Source organism: Macrotis lagotis, chromosome X (genome assembly GCF_037893015.1).
Source record: "Macrotis lagotis isolate mMagLag1 chromosome X, bilby.v1.9.chrom.fasta, whole genome shotgun sequence".
NCBI lineage: Eukaryota > Metazoa > Chordata > Mammalia > Peramelemorphia > Peramelidae > Macrotis > Macrotis lagotis.
Window position 1 is genome coordinate 553,718,947 of NC_133666.1, and position 19,232 is coordinate 553,738,178.

The window sequence follows — 19,232 nt, forward strand, 5'->3', positions numbered from 1 at the left end:
TCTTTTTTTCCTTTTTATTTTGCCAGTATGATGCTACTTGGCTTAATAAATTATTTTTTTTCCTTTAAAATCCTATTTATTTGTAGGATTGATTTTAAAGAAAATTAGAGAAACTATGTTTAAAGAATTTTATGACAATTTATACATTTTTACATCAAATATTAATATAAGTTTGTATTTATATACACACCTACATATATATTATATCTACGTATCTACAAGCAAAATACTTATAAGACCTTTATATTTCTTTAGTGGAATACTTGATAGAAACTTCATCATTATAGACAAATAGGTATAGATTGTCAATATAATGATATGTGAGAAAACCTTAAAATAAAAACAAAGTTTATTTTATCAATTTAAAAAGTAATCTATATGGAGAAGCTGGTCAACTTTCTTATCTTTGAATTTTTTTATACTTTGATTTATACTTAACCCCATTAAATTTCAGTTTTGAATTATAAAATATATTTATATTAGTTATGTTTCCCTCCCCTCCTTCCCTTTTTTGTCTTTAACAAATTCTATTTGTTACAAAGCCTGGCTTTTTGAGGTTATATTGAAAGGATACGGGGCAAACTGATATGTAAATAATAAAAAAACGTTGAAAAGCTCATTTCAAAATAAAAATAGATTTTTGCTATTTAAGTATGCTAATATTTGTTAACTTTGGTTTTCAAATATTATTGAAATTCTTAAGATGACTTCTAAATAATTTTAGGAATATAGATGGGATATAACTTGATTAAATTTAGAATTATTATAAGGGGCAGCTAGGTGGCGTAGTGGATAAAGCGCCGGCCTTGGAGTCAGGAGTACCTGGGTTCAAATCTGGTCTCAGTCACTTAATAATTACCTAGCTGTGTGGCCTTGGGCAAGCCACTTAACCCCATTTGCCTTACCAAAAAACCTAAAAAAAAAATTAGAATTATTTACCTTGTTTCATATTATCTTAATTCAAAGATCAGTGTAGTATAAAATGGATTGATGAATATAATGGATACAAGTTCTTATCCTTCTGCAAATAATATTGCTCTATGACATAATATTTTAAGATATATTGAAACATGGCTTAGTTATATATTCAGAGGAAACATGCTTGTTTAACACTGCTATTTTTATTTAGGTGAGAATGGAAAAGAGAAACTGATTCCCTTAATTCAGGGCCCTTCTGACACCAAAGACCTCCACAGTAGCAAATGGCTCAATGAAAGCAGAAAGCCAGAATCCCTCTTAGCCCCAGATTTGATAGCCTTTACAATGCAAATTCCTCAATCAGTGGACTACTGTCATAATTCAGGTAAGTACAAAACTTCTGTTTATGTTCATATCATTTTGCAATTTCATTTCTAGCATGACTTCTTTTGTGTGGAGTCTGTCTCTTCAAGATTCTGTAGCCATTAGGTATAAAATTTTATTTATTCTTTTTGAAAATCAAAATCAATAATTGTATAATTTTTATTACTTTCATAAGTTATAATCATTTTAGATAAGTGCACTTGCCTTTATGAACCAGATCATCAGCACATTAGTATTTATGCACTTACGCCTAAATACCCAATGGGTTACAAAAAAGGAAGGTCTGTGGGGTTTGTATGTATGTGTGTATGCCTGTGTGTAGGTATATGTATATATGTGTGTATACATATATATGTATATACATACACATTTTCCCTCTCAATTTGTATTTGTGAAAGTTTACTTTTATTTATCTATCAATTGACCTTGACTTAATGTCATAATTTTCTGTCTTTGCCTCAACCGTGAAAACCCAAGGCAACATGACTTTTAAGTGAAACCAATATTCTTAGAAAAATAGAGCTTTTCCCCTTCTGAAAACGAGAGAGGGAGGGAGGGAGGGAGGGAGGGAGGGAGGGAGGAGAGAGAGAGAGAGAGAGAGAGAGAGAGAGAGAGAGAGAGAGAGAGAGAGAGAGTGTCTGTGTGTGTGTTTGTTGGGAATGTACTGGAGGGTGTTTTTGTTTAGCTTTGGCCTTCCAGCTATGATTTAACTTGATAAAATGACTCAAATAACTTTTTTCAATAATGTATTTACTATCTATTGTTTTATATATATGTATATATATATATATATATATGTGTGTGTGTGTGTGTGTGTGTGTGTGTGTGTGTGTGTGTGTATATATGTATATATATATATATATATAATGTATATTTCTGATTTGTTCAAGGTAACCTAAAGGGAAATTATAAATATAATAATAAACCTATAGTTATGGCTGCTCCTTTGTGGTATTTTATACTTTTTAGTGAAGATTCAAAACCTTGTCTGTGTTGTGTTTAATTAGGAATGTTTTTAAATGGAATGTGAGCATTTGATTGGTGTTTTGAAAATATCCCTTTTTCTCTGCTTTAATTTTCAAAGGTAATACACTTTTCTTAAACCTAGATTTGGTCACTTAGTGGTTATAGTATTAGGCTTGAATTTCCAAAGAAGTTTGAATCTTCTATTATACATTTTAATGGCTTGTCCATTTGAAAGTATCCATGGACAAGTCACTTAACTTTTCTTCATCTTAAATTTTTTACTTCTTAAATGGGGCTAATAATAGCACTTTTCTTATGTTCAAAATACTTTGTAAACATTAAAATGTGTAATTGTTAGCTAGTTTTGTTATCAATGTAACTATTGTTGTTATACCTGACAGATATGTCCAGTTTAAATTTTCTATCCCTTCTATTCCAACACACCCTTTTATAGTTTAGGGATTTATTACATGATTTATAGTTCTATATATTATTAATTAAACCAGCTTTCAAGAAATTCATTTCCATTTTATATTTGTATAAAAAGATTTGAATCAATGTGTGGTTGTGTGTGTGTGTGTGTGTGTGTGTGTGTGTGTGTGTGTGTGTGTCTGTGTGTAGGGCAGTTACTGTGAAAGGATCTCAGTGTATGATGAGCATGTTCCCTTGGATTTTGGAACTTTAAATAAAAAAGGTATCTCAATTAACCCAAACCCCTAAAGAATTCAGAGTAGAAGTAGTTTTTTTTAGCCAGCAGTAAAATATACATCAGGTGAGGTGCTCAATGTATTTCCCCCAGGGCTTCTGGAATTTGTAGTACTGGTATGGAACATAGTATTGTATGAATTGAGTAGCTTTAGAGCTAAAATTGAGTGTTTTGAGCCAGTTTGGTAAAAGGTTTAACAGACTTTCTTTAAGAATCATGGCAGGGGGTAAGGGATGAGAGAACAGTTGGTATTTTGTGTAAATCCTTCCACAAAAGAAAAAATTAATTTCTTAAAAACACAGATGAGCAAATTGTATGACAATTAAATAAAAGAAAACCGAAAAGTAGGCTCCATAAAAAGGCCCTAAGGAAGAAGGAGCCTGAATATAAAAAGAAATGATTGAAAACCAGATGATTATGAAAAGAAGATAGTATATTTCTCAGGTATTGACATGTTTTTATAGAAAAACATGCATGCACAAATATAGGCTCTTTTGTCATAATAAATTTTGTGTCTCAGTCTTATTTATGATTAATATAGTTTCTTCTTAGCTGAGAGTTCAACACATCCCTCATTTTTTTTATTTGAACACATCAGAATTATTGTTTGAGATTAAATACTTATTATGTCATTAAGCATTTAATGCACAATTCCTATCTTCCAGGCATGTGCAGTTTTAAACACAACTACTTTTAGGGGCATTTGAATGCACCAAAATGAGAAACAACACTTTTGCTTAGTTTGATCTTTTTTTTTTTCCAGTTTGAAATCAACATGTTGATTTTACATTTTAAAGATAGACATTTTCTATTTCTAGTCCATTTTATGTATGATAGCCATTAACACTAGTCTTGAACTGCCTGACTTACTAGGGGGATAAATTCTTAAAAACCTGTGATTTGTATTTTTTTCCCTACCTGAGAAGAGATGAAGCTATTTTAGGCTTAGAACCAGAAAGTGAGTTTTCCACATTTTCAGATTGCTCTGTAAAAAATGCCATCTTCCTTAATTTATTGTTCTGCTGCTTAACTGAATGCTTAATTGCTTTTTGGTCTAGAGAAAAGAACCTTGGACTTTGAGGCAGAAGAACTAATCTTCAGCTTATAATTTTTAGCTACCTGTCCCTGAGATTTAAAGACCTCCAGTGACTTTTGTTTGGCATTTAAAGCTCTTCATTTCTGGTCCTACTCTTTCCTTTCTTGTTTTAACACTCTATGCCCTTCCAGTCACACCAGCTTACAACAGCCTTTCTACTCTTCTTCAGAAAAGACACTGCATCTTCACTCTTGATGCTTTTTCATTGGTAGTTTTCTATGTTTAGAATCACTCCACTCTCCTGCTATTGCCCTTGCTGCCTTCAAAACTCAGTTAAATACCATTTAGTTATACTATTCCATTTATTTATGCTTATATAGCTTGTATTATATGTATTGCTTCCGCATTAGAAGGTTGTCTCCTTGAATATTTCTTTGCATACTTGATGCTTTGCACAGTTCTTGACAGGTTGTTAGAATTTAATAGCTTAGTTAATTGACTTGACCAGACCTTCTGAAGGTGGCAAACTTTTCTCTTCCCACCTGTTTCCTTCTGAGATTACCTTCTATCATTTACACTTTGTATATAGATTCCACATACCAGATTATGTTCATATTATTGCTACCATTAAAAATATGCTCTTCTTGGTGTCAGGGAGATTGTTTTTGTCTTTCTTTATATCCTTAGTGCATAGCACATGTCTGGTATGCAGTATGCTTTTAATAAATGCTTACTGACTGACTTACCTCAGTAGTTCATTAGATATAAAGATATTAAGGTGAAAATTATATTCTAACACATCGTTCATTTGGTCTTTACAGAATATCAATTTCATGCTATTATAGAAAGAAAACCCAAATAGACCACAAAAATTGTCACTCAGTTCCTGGAGCCAACACTTAGATTTTCAGTGATTTACAAAACCTCTTTGAAAGTATCAGTTTGCTTATCTATAAAATGGGAATAATAATATTTATGCTACATATGTCACAGAGCTATTATTAGAATTAGTAAAAAAGTTATATAAAGAGTTTTTAGGTTTTCAGACTTTGTATATCAATGAGCAATTGTTTTGATTGTGGAAGTATTCCCTTATATTCAGATACAAATATGCTTATCTCACAACCCAAGCTATTAAATATCATAACTTTGTTTGAAAAAAGAATATTCTGGTTGAAGAAATGAATGTCTTTTAAATATTATCCTCTTTGTGTTGTGAAAGTGAGGGGCTTCTACATAATGGCAATATCCTAAGCCTTGTTCCCTTCTAAGTTAGGCTAGTTTTTCCTTTTAAAAGTATTGAGAATTAATGATTTTTTTCTTTGATAGTTTTCTTTATTCTGTGAATGAACTTCTGAAAAGGATCAAAAAAATAGAAAAAATTCAGGAATAGTATATGATTTTTAAAAAATATTAAGCCAATCTTTGTGTTCTGATTGGCCTAAGGGACTAAAGGATTAGGCTGTTAACTTTCAGATTGCCTGAGTACAAAATAGCCACAACCAACCCCAGGAGCTTTTGCTCTTTTTTTTTCTAAACTGGTTTTATTTTTCCCAATTTATGTTATGAAAGTTTTTCAGCAATTATCCATATGCACATATATTTATATTTTTAAGTTGCAAAATTTCTTTCCACCCTTCCTTCCCAGTCTCCTCCCCTCAGCAGCAAATAGGTTAACATTGTATGGATATATCTTTGATAAAAACAATTTTCAGATTTGTCATTTTTGGTATGAGGAATTAGAATTAAGGGGAAGAGATATATAAGAAATTTTTTTTATAAAGTGTTTATCAGATTTGGAAGAGTTTTTGTTTTGTTTTGTTTAGTTTTTCTTCCTCTGGATGGGGATAGCGTTGTTCATAGCCTGTTCAATATGGTTGTCCTAGCCCTGAACTGCTGAGAGGAGCTGCTTACATCACGGTTGATCATCTCACAGTGTTGTTGTTTATGTGTACGTTGTTCTCTTGGTTCTGCTCCTTTTACTCAGCATCAGATCCTGTAATTCAATCCATGCTTCTCCAGAGTACAACAATTTGTGTTTTTTTATAGAAGAATAATACTCCACTTCTCCAGCCTGAGGTAACTTGGAAGATCTTGGGAAGGCTCTCTTCCATGGGGTTGGAGGGGGCAGCAGCAGGAGCAAAGGAGCTCCAGCTTTCTGGGAACAGCTTGCAGGACACCTGGGTTCCCTGGGAGCAGTGGCTCCGGGCAGCAGAAGCAGTTTCCTGACCTGCCAACCCAGCGAGCACCAGGCATAACTTGGAAGGTCAGTAGGGAAACCTCTGCCATAGCAAGCTCAAAGCCCAAACCAACTTTCAACTCAGCTCAGCCAAGGCTGTCAGTGCCTCTGTGGCCCTTAGAGCAGCCCAGACACCAGGAAACAGAAGCAAACCTGTGGAACCACCCAGCAGGGTAATGGGGTGGGGGGAGACTATCAAGGTCTCTCCTCTGTCACAGAACTCCTATTCTTTGTTCTTATTCAGACCTTGGTCACAGTCTGGAGCCCCCCATTGCCACAGAGCAGAAACCCTCCTCATAGCTCCAGGGGAGAGGGGTTGTGCTTGTGGTCATCCACAGACCAGAGCACAGGCCAGGAGAACAGTCAGAAATAATCATAAGACCTTGAAGGAACTGAGGTCCTTACAGGGGTCTCCCAGTAGTAGTCCAAAAGCTTGGGAAGCACCCCAAAACCAGGGCACAGGCTGGACAAATAAGTAAACAAAAAAAAGGAACCTGATCATAGACAATTACTTTGGTTCCATGGAAGATCAAAACACACACACATACTCAGAAGATGAGAAAATCCAAGCTTCTGTATCCAAAACCTCCAAGAAAAATAGGAGTTGGGCTCAGGCTATGGCAGAGCTCAAAAAAAGATTTTGACAATCAAGTAAGGGAGGTAGAGGGGAAAATTGGTCTGATTTCCTTTAGAAGATGGTGTTTGATCTACATTTTAGAAAATATTTATTTTCATCCATGTGCACATGTATATTTTTAAGTCACAAAATTTCCTTCCACCCTCTTTTCCTACCCCTTCCCCTTCAGTGGCCAACAGTCTTGTTAGCATTGTACATACATATTTTGATAAACATCTTTACAAATTAATCATTTTCAGCATGAAGAGTTAGGATCAAGGTAAAGAGATACATAAGACATAATTTTATGTTTCCATAAGATTCCAAAAAGTTGGTGTATTTTATGTATGTTTTGTGTATATTTTTCTTCCTCTGGATGGGGATAAAATAGTCCATAATCAGTCAAATAAAGTTGTCCTAGCTCTCTGGACTCCTGAGAGTAGCTGCTTCCATCAAGGTTGTTCATCTCACAGTGTTGTTGATGTGTACTTTGTTCTCTTGGTTCTAATCCCTTTGCTCAGCATCAGATCTCATGTTATTCCATGACCATTTTATGGTTTATTATAGAATTATAGTATTCATATACCATAACTTGTTTAGCCATTTCCCCAATTGAAGGACATCCCTTCAATTCTAGTCATTATAAAAAAAAAAGCTGCAATTAATATTTTGGAACATGTGGGATTTTTCTTCATAATTTCTTCTGGATATAGACCTAGAATTGGAATTGAGCTATATTTTAAAGTAAAAATGGGAGGTGGTGAAGTAGAGGTAAGAAAAATGTATTCCAAGCCAATTATAAACAGAGAAAAGAAGAAATGCAATATCAGGTTTGAGAAGCTTAGAGAATACCATTCTGGTTAGATTGCAGAATGCTGGATGCAAAGCCCAGTGAGACTGGGAAAATATGATTATATTTCAAAATCTGTCTTTTACTCCATCACTGGTAGCTTGGAGTGGGGGGGATTGGTGTGTGTGTGTGTGTGTGTGTGTGTGTGTGTGTGTGTGTGTGTGTGTGTGTGTAATGGTGGTGGTATTAAGAGTTAGTTCTGTATATAAGGAATATTACTTTGGCAATATTGTGTTGAATGTACTGGATTGGGATGGACTTGCAGCAGGAAAAGCAATGTAGAGTCTGTTGGAATGATTTAGGTGAACGGTAATGAGAGAAAAGATAAGTTAAATTTTGGACATGTTGACTTGAAGATGTCCATGGGTCTGCCAGTTCATGTATCCAATAGACAGAGATTCAAGTCTGGAAGTCAGAATATCAATTTAGGCACAATTTGAAAAAAAAGAATCTGTTACTCTAACAGGATCATTAGTGATAGTCTGAAGGGAGAAGAGGACAGAATCTCAGAAGATATCCATGTTTAGCAGACCTGACCAATATGAAATTTCCAGAAAAAGACTGTTTAGGAGTGTTCACACCAAAAGGAGGAAAACCAGGTCTGGATGCTGTCAGAGAAGAGAGCAATATCAAGAGAGTAAAAATGGACAAGATTATATGAATTTATGAATAGATTCTCACCACTTGACCACTACATCTACCTTTTGGTACTTTTTAATCACTCTGATCAGTCAAGAAGCATTTATGAAGCATTCAGACTGCACCACACATTGCACTTAAGCCTGCCAAGAGCTTAAATTTCAATTGAAGGGGTAAGCAATATAAGTATATATTTGTAAAATGCATATAGAATTTTTATAAAAGTGTTTTGGGACGGAGTGATTATGTCATTTCCTCTTTATCCTAATTAAAGCTTGTTATTCGCATTTTTTTTTGTATTTTTTCTCTCCCAGTTAGATAGTGGGTACTTTGAGCGTAGGGACTTTTTTCTTTCTTTCTTTTTTATCCCTAGTGCTTGTTGAACAGCATATAAGAGACACTATTAGAAGCTGTGCTGATTTGCAAAATTTTCATGTTGAAGGTGGTGTTTGAACTTGAGTTTTGAGAGAAGTCACATTCCAAGAAGCAGAGGGGAGGAGGGAATATATTCCAAGAATTGGGTACAGCTTGGTGCAAATGAATGGAGAGTAGGAGATAGAATGCCTTGAATATAAGAGAGTAGAATATGTATAGCAGGATTGCAGATTATGAAAATGAAAGCAATATGTAAGAATGCTCTCAGCCAGCAGGTGTTGTGGAGAGATTTAAATTTCTGTGACACACACACACAATTGTATATATGTACAAATGCATATACCACATGCATACAATGCACTTAAAATCTATTTTATATAAATAGTATATATTAATATCAAATCTAGAAATATATTTGTATAAAGAAATAAAAAAAGGGAATTTCTGTGTGTTTTCTTGGGCCCCTAGATTAGGTTTCATTTTTCCCAGTTATATAACGTGTATGGAAGGCTGATATTAAAATGATGGACCTTTGTTTCTGGGAGAAATTTGTCATTAAAGATGTTTTGCAATTTCCCCAAAATATTCAATCTCTTTTCTTTCTTCTCCTATATAATTTTGTACCCAGCAGTTTGTTCCTGATATACATATTGATGGACAAGCTCTACATAGGTTTCTGTAGAAAATAGACAATAGATATTTATCCACTTTGTTATTCCTCTGTGCGTGATCAGACAAAACTCTTTTTCTTACAGATGTTTAAGTAGTTATAGATGCCTCCTGCAGGCTCTGAAATGTTTCAGATCTTTATAAAACCTGTAACCCTGTAAATACAAACAGGATCATCTGGAGGACCTCACTATACATGGGACCCCCTTTTCAGTTTGGATTCTCTGCTTGCTTTTATCAGTCACAGTGGTTAAAGTCTTTGATAAACAACATTTTGTTGTTTAATCCTATTCTTATATTTATATTCCGAGAGTTATTTCTGTTATGTTATATATATATATATATATATATATATATATATATATATATATATATATGAAAGTATCTTGAATAATTTTGATGTGTATATGTACACATACACAAACACACCTTTTTAAGACCTTTCTGGTTCTAATGTGCTATGCTGCAGCTTTTTCAAAAGCAAGGATACAAAATGAACTAATATATAGGGGAGAGTCATGCCAGAGACAGCAGAATTCTATTGGCGTTAAGGGTTTGGTATTGAAAAGATGAAAAGATACCAAAGGCATGGGTGAAATCTTGGACTTTATGAAAGACCTTGGAAAAAGTCTTCTGCTTTAAGTATATAGATATATCAACCTGAACAAGACTCATTTCATCTATGTCTTGGAAATTTTGCAAGACTATACCTGATTATTATTTGAAATGGCAGCCTCAAGAATTCTAGTTACTATGTGAGATAACAGTGTAGCAAGGTGGGGAGGATGCTGACCTGTTGAGGCTATGGGGGGAAGCTAGGTGGCACAGTGGATAGAGCACTGGCCCTGGAGCCAGGAGGGCCTGAGTTCAAATGCTGCCTTAGATACCCAATAATTGCCTAGCTGTGTGGCCTTGGGCAAGTCACTTAACCCAGCTGCCTTGAAAAAAAAAACACAACAAAAAAACTGCAGTGACTGGAATTTAAATCTTGTTTCAGATACTTAGTAGCTTTTTTTCCCTGGGCAAGTCACTCTTTAAAATTAAAGGCTTGGGCTCCACCTGCAAGGTCAATATTTTTAATAATTCTTTTAAAAGGTGACTGGGGAACAACTTTGGACTTTTGTGTTTGCTTTCCTTTCTTTACAAAATGTTTAGAGAACATGCATAGGCATTAAAATTTTTCTCATATTTAATGGATATCTTTTTCTGACGTTTCTTTTCAGTTCAGTGAACATTTATTAAGTATCTAATATGTGTATAGTAGTATTCTAAATTCTAAGATTTAATCAAAACCATCTCTTCAAGGACCTTGCATTTTTTATAAAAATAATTATATTTTTATATCAAAGAAGAAGGAAGAAAAGAATCCTATTTCATTAAAACTATTTGACATATCTGCCAGCTTGATAATATGTGAAATTTTATGTATCAATGGTTCTCTATCCCAGCAAAAAAAAAAAAAATGGAGTTAGGTGCTTTTTTCCTCTCCTTTTTTCAAGGTGGTAAAGGGCTGGCTTTTTATCAGCAACCCACTCAGATTATCTACTAGGTAGACATAAGCCATTCTCATATTGTTGAGTGCGTAAAAGGTGTTTAACCTTGCCCTTAGAAAATAAGAACATGCAACAAGAATACTGTGACTCTTAGTTTTTTCTGGATGTATCTCTGTTATCTTTTTATGGAAATGTGTTAGGTCAGCAAGTCCTGGGTCTTTGGAAATCTACCATGAAAAATCCTTGTTTCCATGTAGGTAGATAGGCTTTTGTTTGACCTATAGTGGCCATGAAGTTGTTAAGAAGATGGGTCAGTCCAATCTCAGGGACAATGATTGCCTTTTAAGGAAAATTAATTTCTTTTGTGGGATCAGTTATACCTGTTCATTATAATTCTATAGGAATATTGATTTCTTTTTTACTATTTCTGTTAAAATAAATAACTTATATTCTATTATTTCCACACAATTGTTAAGTTTTACTCATAGAGCATCATTACACAATTATTTTTCTACCTCTGTATTTTAGCCTTTAGGAGATAGTTATCATAACTTCCTTCTATTCTCATTTCCTTCATTCTTTTTTTTTTTTTTACAAGGCAGAGGGGTTAAGTGACTTGCCCCACATCACACAGCTAGGTAATTATTAAGTGTTTGAGGTCACATTTGAATTCAGGTCCTCCTGACTCTAGGGTCTATGCTTAATCCAGTGTCACCTAGCTGCCCCATTATTCTATCTCATGTCTATACTAAACATCACCAGTCTTTGATTTGCTTTTTTTCCCTATGTTTTTGACACTCTTTTCATTCTTGGTCTCTGTTTCAGTGGTGCTATAGCTTCTAATGATTTTACTCTCTATATTTGTATTTGTTCAGCTCTCTGTCAAGCTAAATCTTGTTATCTGGATAGAATTAAAATAATAAGATGACAATGCTAAGGTATACGGTGAGACCAAGTATGTTCTCACTTGTATTTTTTTTTTATTTTTATTTTTTGAGGCAGGTGGGGTTAAATTGATTTGCCCAGGATTACGGAGCTAGTTAGTGTCAAGTGACTGAGCTGGATTTGAACTCACTCCTCCTGATTACAGAGGCTGTCCTTTTAGAATTAACAGCTTCATACTTCTGTAAGATTTAATAAACATATATTTTATATCTTCACAAAATTCATTCTTCCTATAATAGGACAAGGTAGATTTGAAAATGACCTCTTTCTGGACTTTTTCTCTTTTGAGCTAGACCGCTGATTGAGAAATGTTAGTGCCAAATTTTATAGGAATTAAATGATTAGTCAAAATTTTAGTTGAAACATTCACCTAAGAGTTTTGATAGTTTCAGCATGGTATATTTCTTTTGTGGTAAATTCCTAAGAAAAGATTTATCAATGGGAAATTTCCCAGAATTTAAGTAAAATCTATTTCTGTAAAGTTTCTAAACTAGTTTGTTGGATGTTATTAACTGCAAAACAACAAAGATGCTGCTGCTGCTTGCTTAAATGATTTTTAATTTACTGATGAAAATTGAATGCTTCATTTTCATATTTAAAATGAAAAGATAGATAAAATGACATTTCCTAATTCTTTTTAACAGTGCCCTGTGGTCGTCTGGGATTAGAAAATAGAATATAAGCCTTTTATTTTGTTTAAATACTTTTAAAATGGTATCATAATGAAAAATTAATAGTTTTTTAAAAGTTTTGGTTTCCAAGTTTTACACACACACACATACACACAAACACACACACATCCATATATTATGAGCCTAACAGTGGCATGAAATATTCATCATCAAATAAAGGCTGATTTTTGTTAATTAAGTGGTATTGAAATTAAAAGTCTAGGTTTATGTATTTCAATCTTCTAAAATTAAAAACTGTTCTCAGGATTTTTTTTTTCTCTTTGATACCATTTAACTGCTCTGCTTTGATTTTTTGGATTATAATGAAATATCGAAGTAGTTTAAAGGTGGAAATAGTAATTTCTGTTCTACATTTTAATTCACTTGGAATGTCCTTTATGTTCTGAAAAAATTGACTCCTTAATGGAGAATTAAGTGAATTGCCTTGAAGTATGTTTTTAGTATTTTGGACAGGATATATGAGTAAGAATGCTTATATATTGTAGCAATTAAAGACAATTCACATTTGTGACTTGGGCATAAATGTGTAAAAATTATACCCATCTATCTTATTACATTTCCTCTCTCCTCCCTAAGGACTTCACTATGTACTTTATCTGTAATTGTTGCCAGTTTTCTATCATGTTCCCACTGGGCTTCTGGTGCAAAAAATCTTATCCTCTCGATGACAGAGCTTGCCTGAATGATTTCATGCTCCTAGCATTTTTGTTCACGGGAATTAGGGGCAAAATGTAACTACAGCTGAACAGAGCGTCTATTTTTGTAATTTGGGAGTTTAGGCTCTGTTATTGGAACTAAATGAAGAGATGCAGGTGTTCTCCAGTGCAAGTCCTTTGGGAGTTTTGATGGTAGATGCTTGAAAAGAAAATGCATGTGTTTCCAGAGTCAAACAGCAGCTGTGAGACAAGAATTTATGTTTTTCTCAGAACTTTGGGATTTCAAAATGTTACATTTAATCACATGCACAGAAAGGAGAGCAAATGTTAAAGATGTTACATATAAAAGTGGGGTACTGATCTCTTTACCATACCATCTAGTTGTGGGAATATAGGAACAAAGTGATCTTTAATCTTAATATGAACAATTTCAAAAGGATTATGATAGTTGCCAGGACACAGTCTTTTGAGAACTGCATTTGAACACAGAATATTGTTAACCTACTAATTATTTTTGAAATATACTTTTTTCTTACTTTCTCTCATAGAGAAATAATAGAAATTAAGTGAACACAAAGAAATATAGAAAATTCACTATGAATAAAAAAAGCAAACCTAAACTATTTTGACATTGCCCTTTTTGGTGAATAGAATATAGATATAGGTTTTTGCATAATAAATAGAACAAAGCATTCTTATGTTACAAAGAATATCAAAAACTTATTTTTCTGTATTCTATAAATGCTTGGGTGTAAAGAATTGTTTTTAGGATCTTCTTAATGTACTTTTAGCACTTTCTAAAGAACATTTGAATTTAAATTAAAATTACTTTTATATTTATTTGAATCTTTTCATTCTTTAAAAACTTTCTTTTTGAAAATAGGCCATTGTTTAAATGCCTTTTAACTTGTTTTTAAGGGTATTTGCTTAAAACTGTTTACTTTCTTATATATGTTTATATTTTTATATTTTTAAAATTCTCATTTACATAGAAAAGATAAGATTTTATGTTTGTTAAAAGAGTTTTACTTTTGAAAGTTGAAGTGGATCTTAAATGTTAATATGATGTAATAGGAGCATTTGACTCGTATTCAAGAAGAGATTTACCTATACTATATTTTTGTTACTTAAAATAGTGGTTTGAAAAAACTTAAATCTCATTATAATCTGTAAAATATATATTTTTAAAACCTAATAATAAATAGGATTTTCTTGCAATAATACCAGTAAAACCTTCTAACAATATTATCAAATAATTTCTTTTAAAAATGTTTAATAGAACAAAATTTTGTTAGTATGAAATAATTTTATAGTTTCTCAAAATGTTTATTTAATGCAATTTTGAAATTTAATGATCCAAACTGTATTATTTTTAAAGGAATATAACTTTAAGTTTCCATATTGTCATCTTATTGTTTGCCTTCTCAGTAGGTCGGGGAGGAGCAGGTGAGAGTGGACAATTTGAATTTCAAAAATTTTTTTTAAAAAGAATGTTAAAAAGAAATATGTATATATAATTTTTAACTTTTTCTGTGTAGAGGTAGCTTGGAGGAGTAGTGGCTAGAGTACTGAATCTAGAGTCTGGAAGATCTGAGTTCAAATTCAGACTTAGACATTACTACCTGAGTGACCTGTTCAAGTCATTCAACCCACCTCCACTTCATCTTGTAAAATGAGGATAATAATAGCACCATCAACAACCCAGTGTTGTTGAGAGGAAAAATGAGACAGTATTTTTAAAGTGCTTCATATACTTTAAAAATTGCATGAATGCTAGTCCTCTTCTTCATCATTATTATTATCATTCTAAAAAATGAACAACTATTACTAATATTCTGTCCATCTGCCTACTTGTCATTTATATTTGTATGAAATATATTCTAAGCATAACATTGGTAGACTAGCTTTATTTCTTTGAATAGAAAATGTTCTCTATTTCTTCATCCTGCAATTTAGCTCCCATAGTTCTGTTCCATGTTTTCCTCCCTTACTTTCCTTTCCTCTACTCACTATTGTCTTGGTGTAGAACTTCCACTAAATTAAGTACTTCATTGCATAGATCCTTCTGCCTCTGTATATTTTGGGGAGTTTCCTCAACCTTTTAGTTGACTTTCTAGCCCTACTCAAATCTGGTGCATAACATTGTGAAATGCTGTGGGTGGGCATCTATGAGCAGAGATAGGGCTGGGCTACAGCTCCAGAGTCAAGCTCACCTTTTAAAGGTTAATCCTTCTCAAGTAAGTAGCTAAGGAAGGAACCAAGAATTAGGACTAGGCAGGGAAGAAGGAAGTGACTTCATTGTCTCTCTGGAAATTATCCCAGACCTGAATAGCCTTGGCAGTGAACTAAAAATGGAGACCCTACCTTTTTACTAACATGACTTGGCTTTATGACTTGTAGGGTAAGGCCCCTGTGTATGACAAGAGTCAAGGTTGTTGAAGCTGTTTCTAAGGATTCAGTAATATAGTACAATAAAAGTCATCTTTGAGATACTGATACAAAACAGGAACAAAAAACTCCACTCAATAAACAAATAAACTAAAAACTTAGGAAAGATTTTTTAACTTCTTCAAGTAGGTAATGACATTTAAGGATAATTTTATCATTGTGCTCTCAATTTTCTTTACATTTTAGGACAATTTAAAAAACTCTGAATTATTTTTGCTTTTTTATTCCCAACCTACTCAAGAATTGTTTGTGAGGCTAGATTATTGTAGCATTATAATAGCTTTGATTTTGACCCAGCCCAAGAGAGAGATTTTTGACTAGAGTTCTGAATTATTAAAAGTTTGAATTTATAGGGGACAGGCTTTGTTTTCAGTCTTTTCTTAATTCCTCTTCCCTCCCCTCCCCTCCCCTCCTCTCCTCTCCCCTCCCATCCCCTCTCCTCTAGAGCATTGGCCCTGTAGTCATGAGGACCTGAGTGCAAATTCAGCCTCAGACTCTTAATAATTACCTGTGTGACTTTAGCAAGTCACTTAACCCCATTGCCTTGCAAAAACAAAAGAACAAACAAAATAGATAATAGATTAAGTGAGGTAGGGAAAGTTGAAAGAATTTTATAATTATAAAAATATTTGTTTAGTAGGTACTTTTATGAAAATACAATTAGAATGAATCTCAGCTGATATAGTAGTCAATTTAATTTTCCAGAGTCAAATATTGAAAAAACTTAATTGTTACAATCCTCAAGTATTAAAAGAGGTACTGTGGCATAGGGGATAGAGAACCCACCTGGGAGTCAGGTTTGATCTCTGACTCATATTGACTGTAATAAGTCAAAGTCACTTATCCCTCAGTGCCTTATGGAATAGACACTGATGTACATTGGTAGAGGTACTTCCTCCATGGTTAATCATAGATATGGTCCCTACAAACCAAACAACCCAAGCTTGTAAGCCACCCAGGTTCTCCCTGTCCTTTCTATAGTCAGTCATCCCTTCCTGTCATTCATTGAACTCTTAAAATATGAACTTGTGTTTCCTCTGATGTGCTTTGTCTTTATTGACTGTACTCTTACTATTGAATTGTTGACTGTGCCTTTAGGATCGTCTAAAGACTATGAGTCTCAGTGTCAGACATAAAATTGTAGAGCTGGATGATACATAAAAGATCATGGAGTTAAACCCTTTCATTGTATGGAAATAGAATCTGAAAACAATGTGCTTTGTCTGGTCACAAATAAAACCCTAAGTTGTAAATGGGTTCCTGATTTCTTTCTATTTGCTTTTGCCACTATAAGAGGTTGACTCTGAAGTCAACCTTGCTATTAAATGTTTTTGCTCAGATTTTCTGGAAAGGTTACTATCTTAGCTGGCATAAAAGTACAGTTAACAAGATGCAGATCATTGGGTAAAGGGAAACATGGTCACCAGCAGAGGGCAGAGGTAGCAGTGTCCTTAAATGGGCAATGAAGAGTATTGACTTCACTGTTTCTGTTCTTGAATTTTGCATTATAGAATTACTTCAGCTTTTCACTTTCATTTAACTTTTTAGATCAAATCAACCTTTGTTTCCTCCAGGGTTGATCAACCTGGTGCCTTGCCGAGTATAATCTTCCAGATTGTTTTTATTTTGTTTTGCTGCATAAATAAAACGTCAAACTTGGTAACTTGATGAGTTTATTAATTAATGTGTTGAAATCTCTTTTCTTATCAAACTTTATTAAATATTTTTGAAAAATGTTCCAGATATCCTGAAACATCATCTATATTCCTAGATTTAATCAATTTAAAAATAATCCAATCTGAAACATTGTGATAAACTGCATTGAGTCCTGAGAGAGTCTAGACTCACATAATTTATTAAATATATTGTGAAAATATATATTATATATATATATTTAAAAAGTTTTCAGAAAGGTTATATGAAATTATTATTTTGCTTAAAAACTGAGAATTGTTGTTCTGCTATTTCTAACATGGCCTTGACCATGCAAACCAAATTGAATTTGGGAGTGCACATGTGGCTTCTGAAGCCAGGGAGTCTATAGGGCCTTTTTAAAAGATGATCTGGGATCTTAGTGTGCATCTGGATAGCATACCAGAGGGTTTTAAGAACAGGATAATTTGCATTCTTCTTTAAACAGTTTTATTTCTAGTGATGAATTATACTTGAAACCTTTGATTAAAATCCCTCCCCCCTTTTGTTTTAAACAATTTTAATTCAAATGTTCTTTGGAGAGTGCATTTAAAAATTCTCTGTTGCTAGTATTCAGCTATTTAGGATGTTAGAAAACTGGCATTCTCTAATTTATAAATTGGTTGCATTGAAGGACATTTACTTGATTTCCAATTCTTTGCCAACACAAACAGGGCTGCTATGAATATTTTTGTACAAGTGATGTTTTTACCCTTTTCCATCATCTCTTCAGGGTGCAAGCCCAGCAGTGGTATTGCTGGATCCAAGGGTATGCACATTTTTGTTGCCCTTTGGGTATAATGAAATCATCTTTCATTTACTGCATTTTATAAATGAGTAGCTTACCCAAGATTGTCCAATTGGTAAGTGACTGTTAAGACTAAGGATTCATCTCTCCTTACTCATTCTTCATTATCAAGTTCTTTTCATACAGTGATTTTATTTTCTCTTTTTTTTTTGAAATACTTTTTTTGGCATACTTTTGGGAGACCTACTCATTATATATAGCAGTGTCTTTTTTTAAAAATAAAAAATCACATTTCTGTTCATTTTGTACATATTTGTACTTGGAAGCTAAAATCTAATGTAAATTAAAAGGGGTTATTTTCTCTACTTCCCTTGACCTTGTTATAGGGAGGAAATGGGGTTCAGGAAAGGTAGTTCATTTGTGTGACTCAGGAGGATAAGAAAGGCTTAAATTTTAATTCACAAATTGCTCAAACAGTTCATACATTACTACAAGAGTTTCATAGGTTACTATATGTAGTACACAGGTGACTACAAAATATTCATTGATTAAGTTCTTTTTGAGAAACAATAATATAGTGAGTTGCTGAAAGGACAGACTGATTAGCAGAAGTTGACATTAAAAAGGTTAAATGCCTAAAAGGGAAGAGGAAAGAAAAGAAACTTGGATCAGCATAGATCTAGCTACATAGAGCTGGAGTCTTATTAGTAGCTACAAACTAGGAAAGGGGTAGTTAAGTTATGAAAGAAAAGGGAAAAGAGAAAACTCTTAGATGAGAGAAGGGAGAAAGAAATGACAGGGAGCCCAGGAGAAAAAAAGAGATAAGAACAGAATGGAAGATCAACATAGATCCAGCCCACATGGAGCTGGAGCCATATTGTTCCAGTAGCATAGCCAGACCCTATTGGTCTAGTTGAGAGAGAAAAAGAGGGGCAGCTTGTCTGGGAGTCCAGATGAGAAGGAAAAATAAAGAAGAAAGTTGCCCTATTGAATTTTTGCTTAAATGCTTTTTCTGTGGTGGGTAGTGCTTGAGGAGTAGTTTAGCACCTGACTCCAAGTATCATCTAGTGCATGAGTGACGTTCTATGTACTATAGGTTAGTACTAAAGTCTTCTCCTGCTCCAAAGGATTTAGGAAATGGGGGTCACAAATAGTCAACA

At 33.5% G+C, this 19,232-nt stretch overlaps 1 protein-coding gene across 11 annotated transcripts in view; it reads left to right on the forward strand.

The window, feature by feature from the left end:
- VPS13B (vacuolar protein sorting 13 homolog B) overlaps positions 1-19,232 on the forward strand; it is a 1,326,809-nt gene that overhangs the window by 276,552 nt on the left and 1,031,025 nt on the right. For all 11 annotated transcript variants that reach the window (XM_074200569.1, XM_074200570.1, XM_074200573.1 and 8 more), the window contains exon 18: positions 1,130-1,303. In XM_074200569.1, the coding sequence (XP_074056670.1) occupies positions 1,130-1,303 (174 nt within the window). The remainder of the gene's footprint in view (positions 1-1,129; positions 1,304-19,232) is intronic.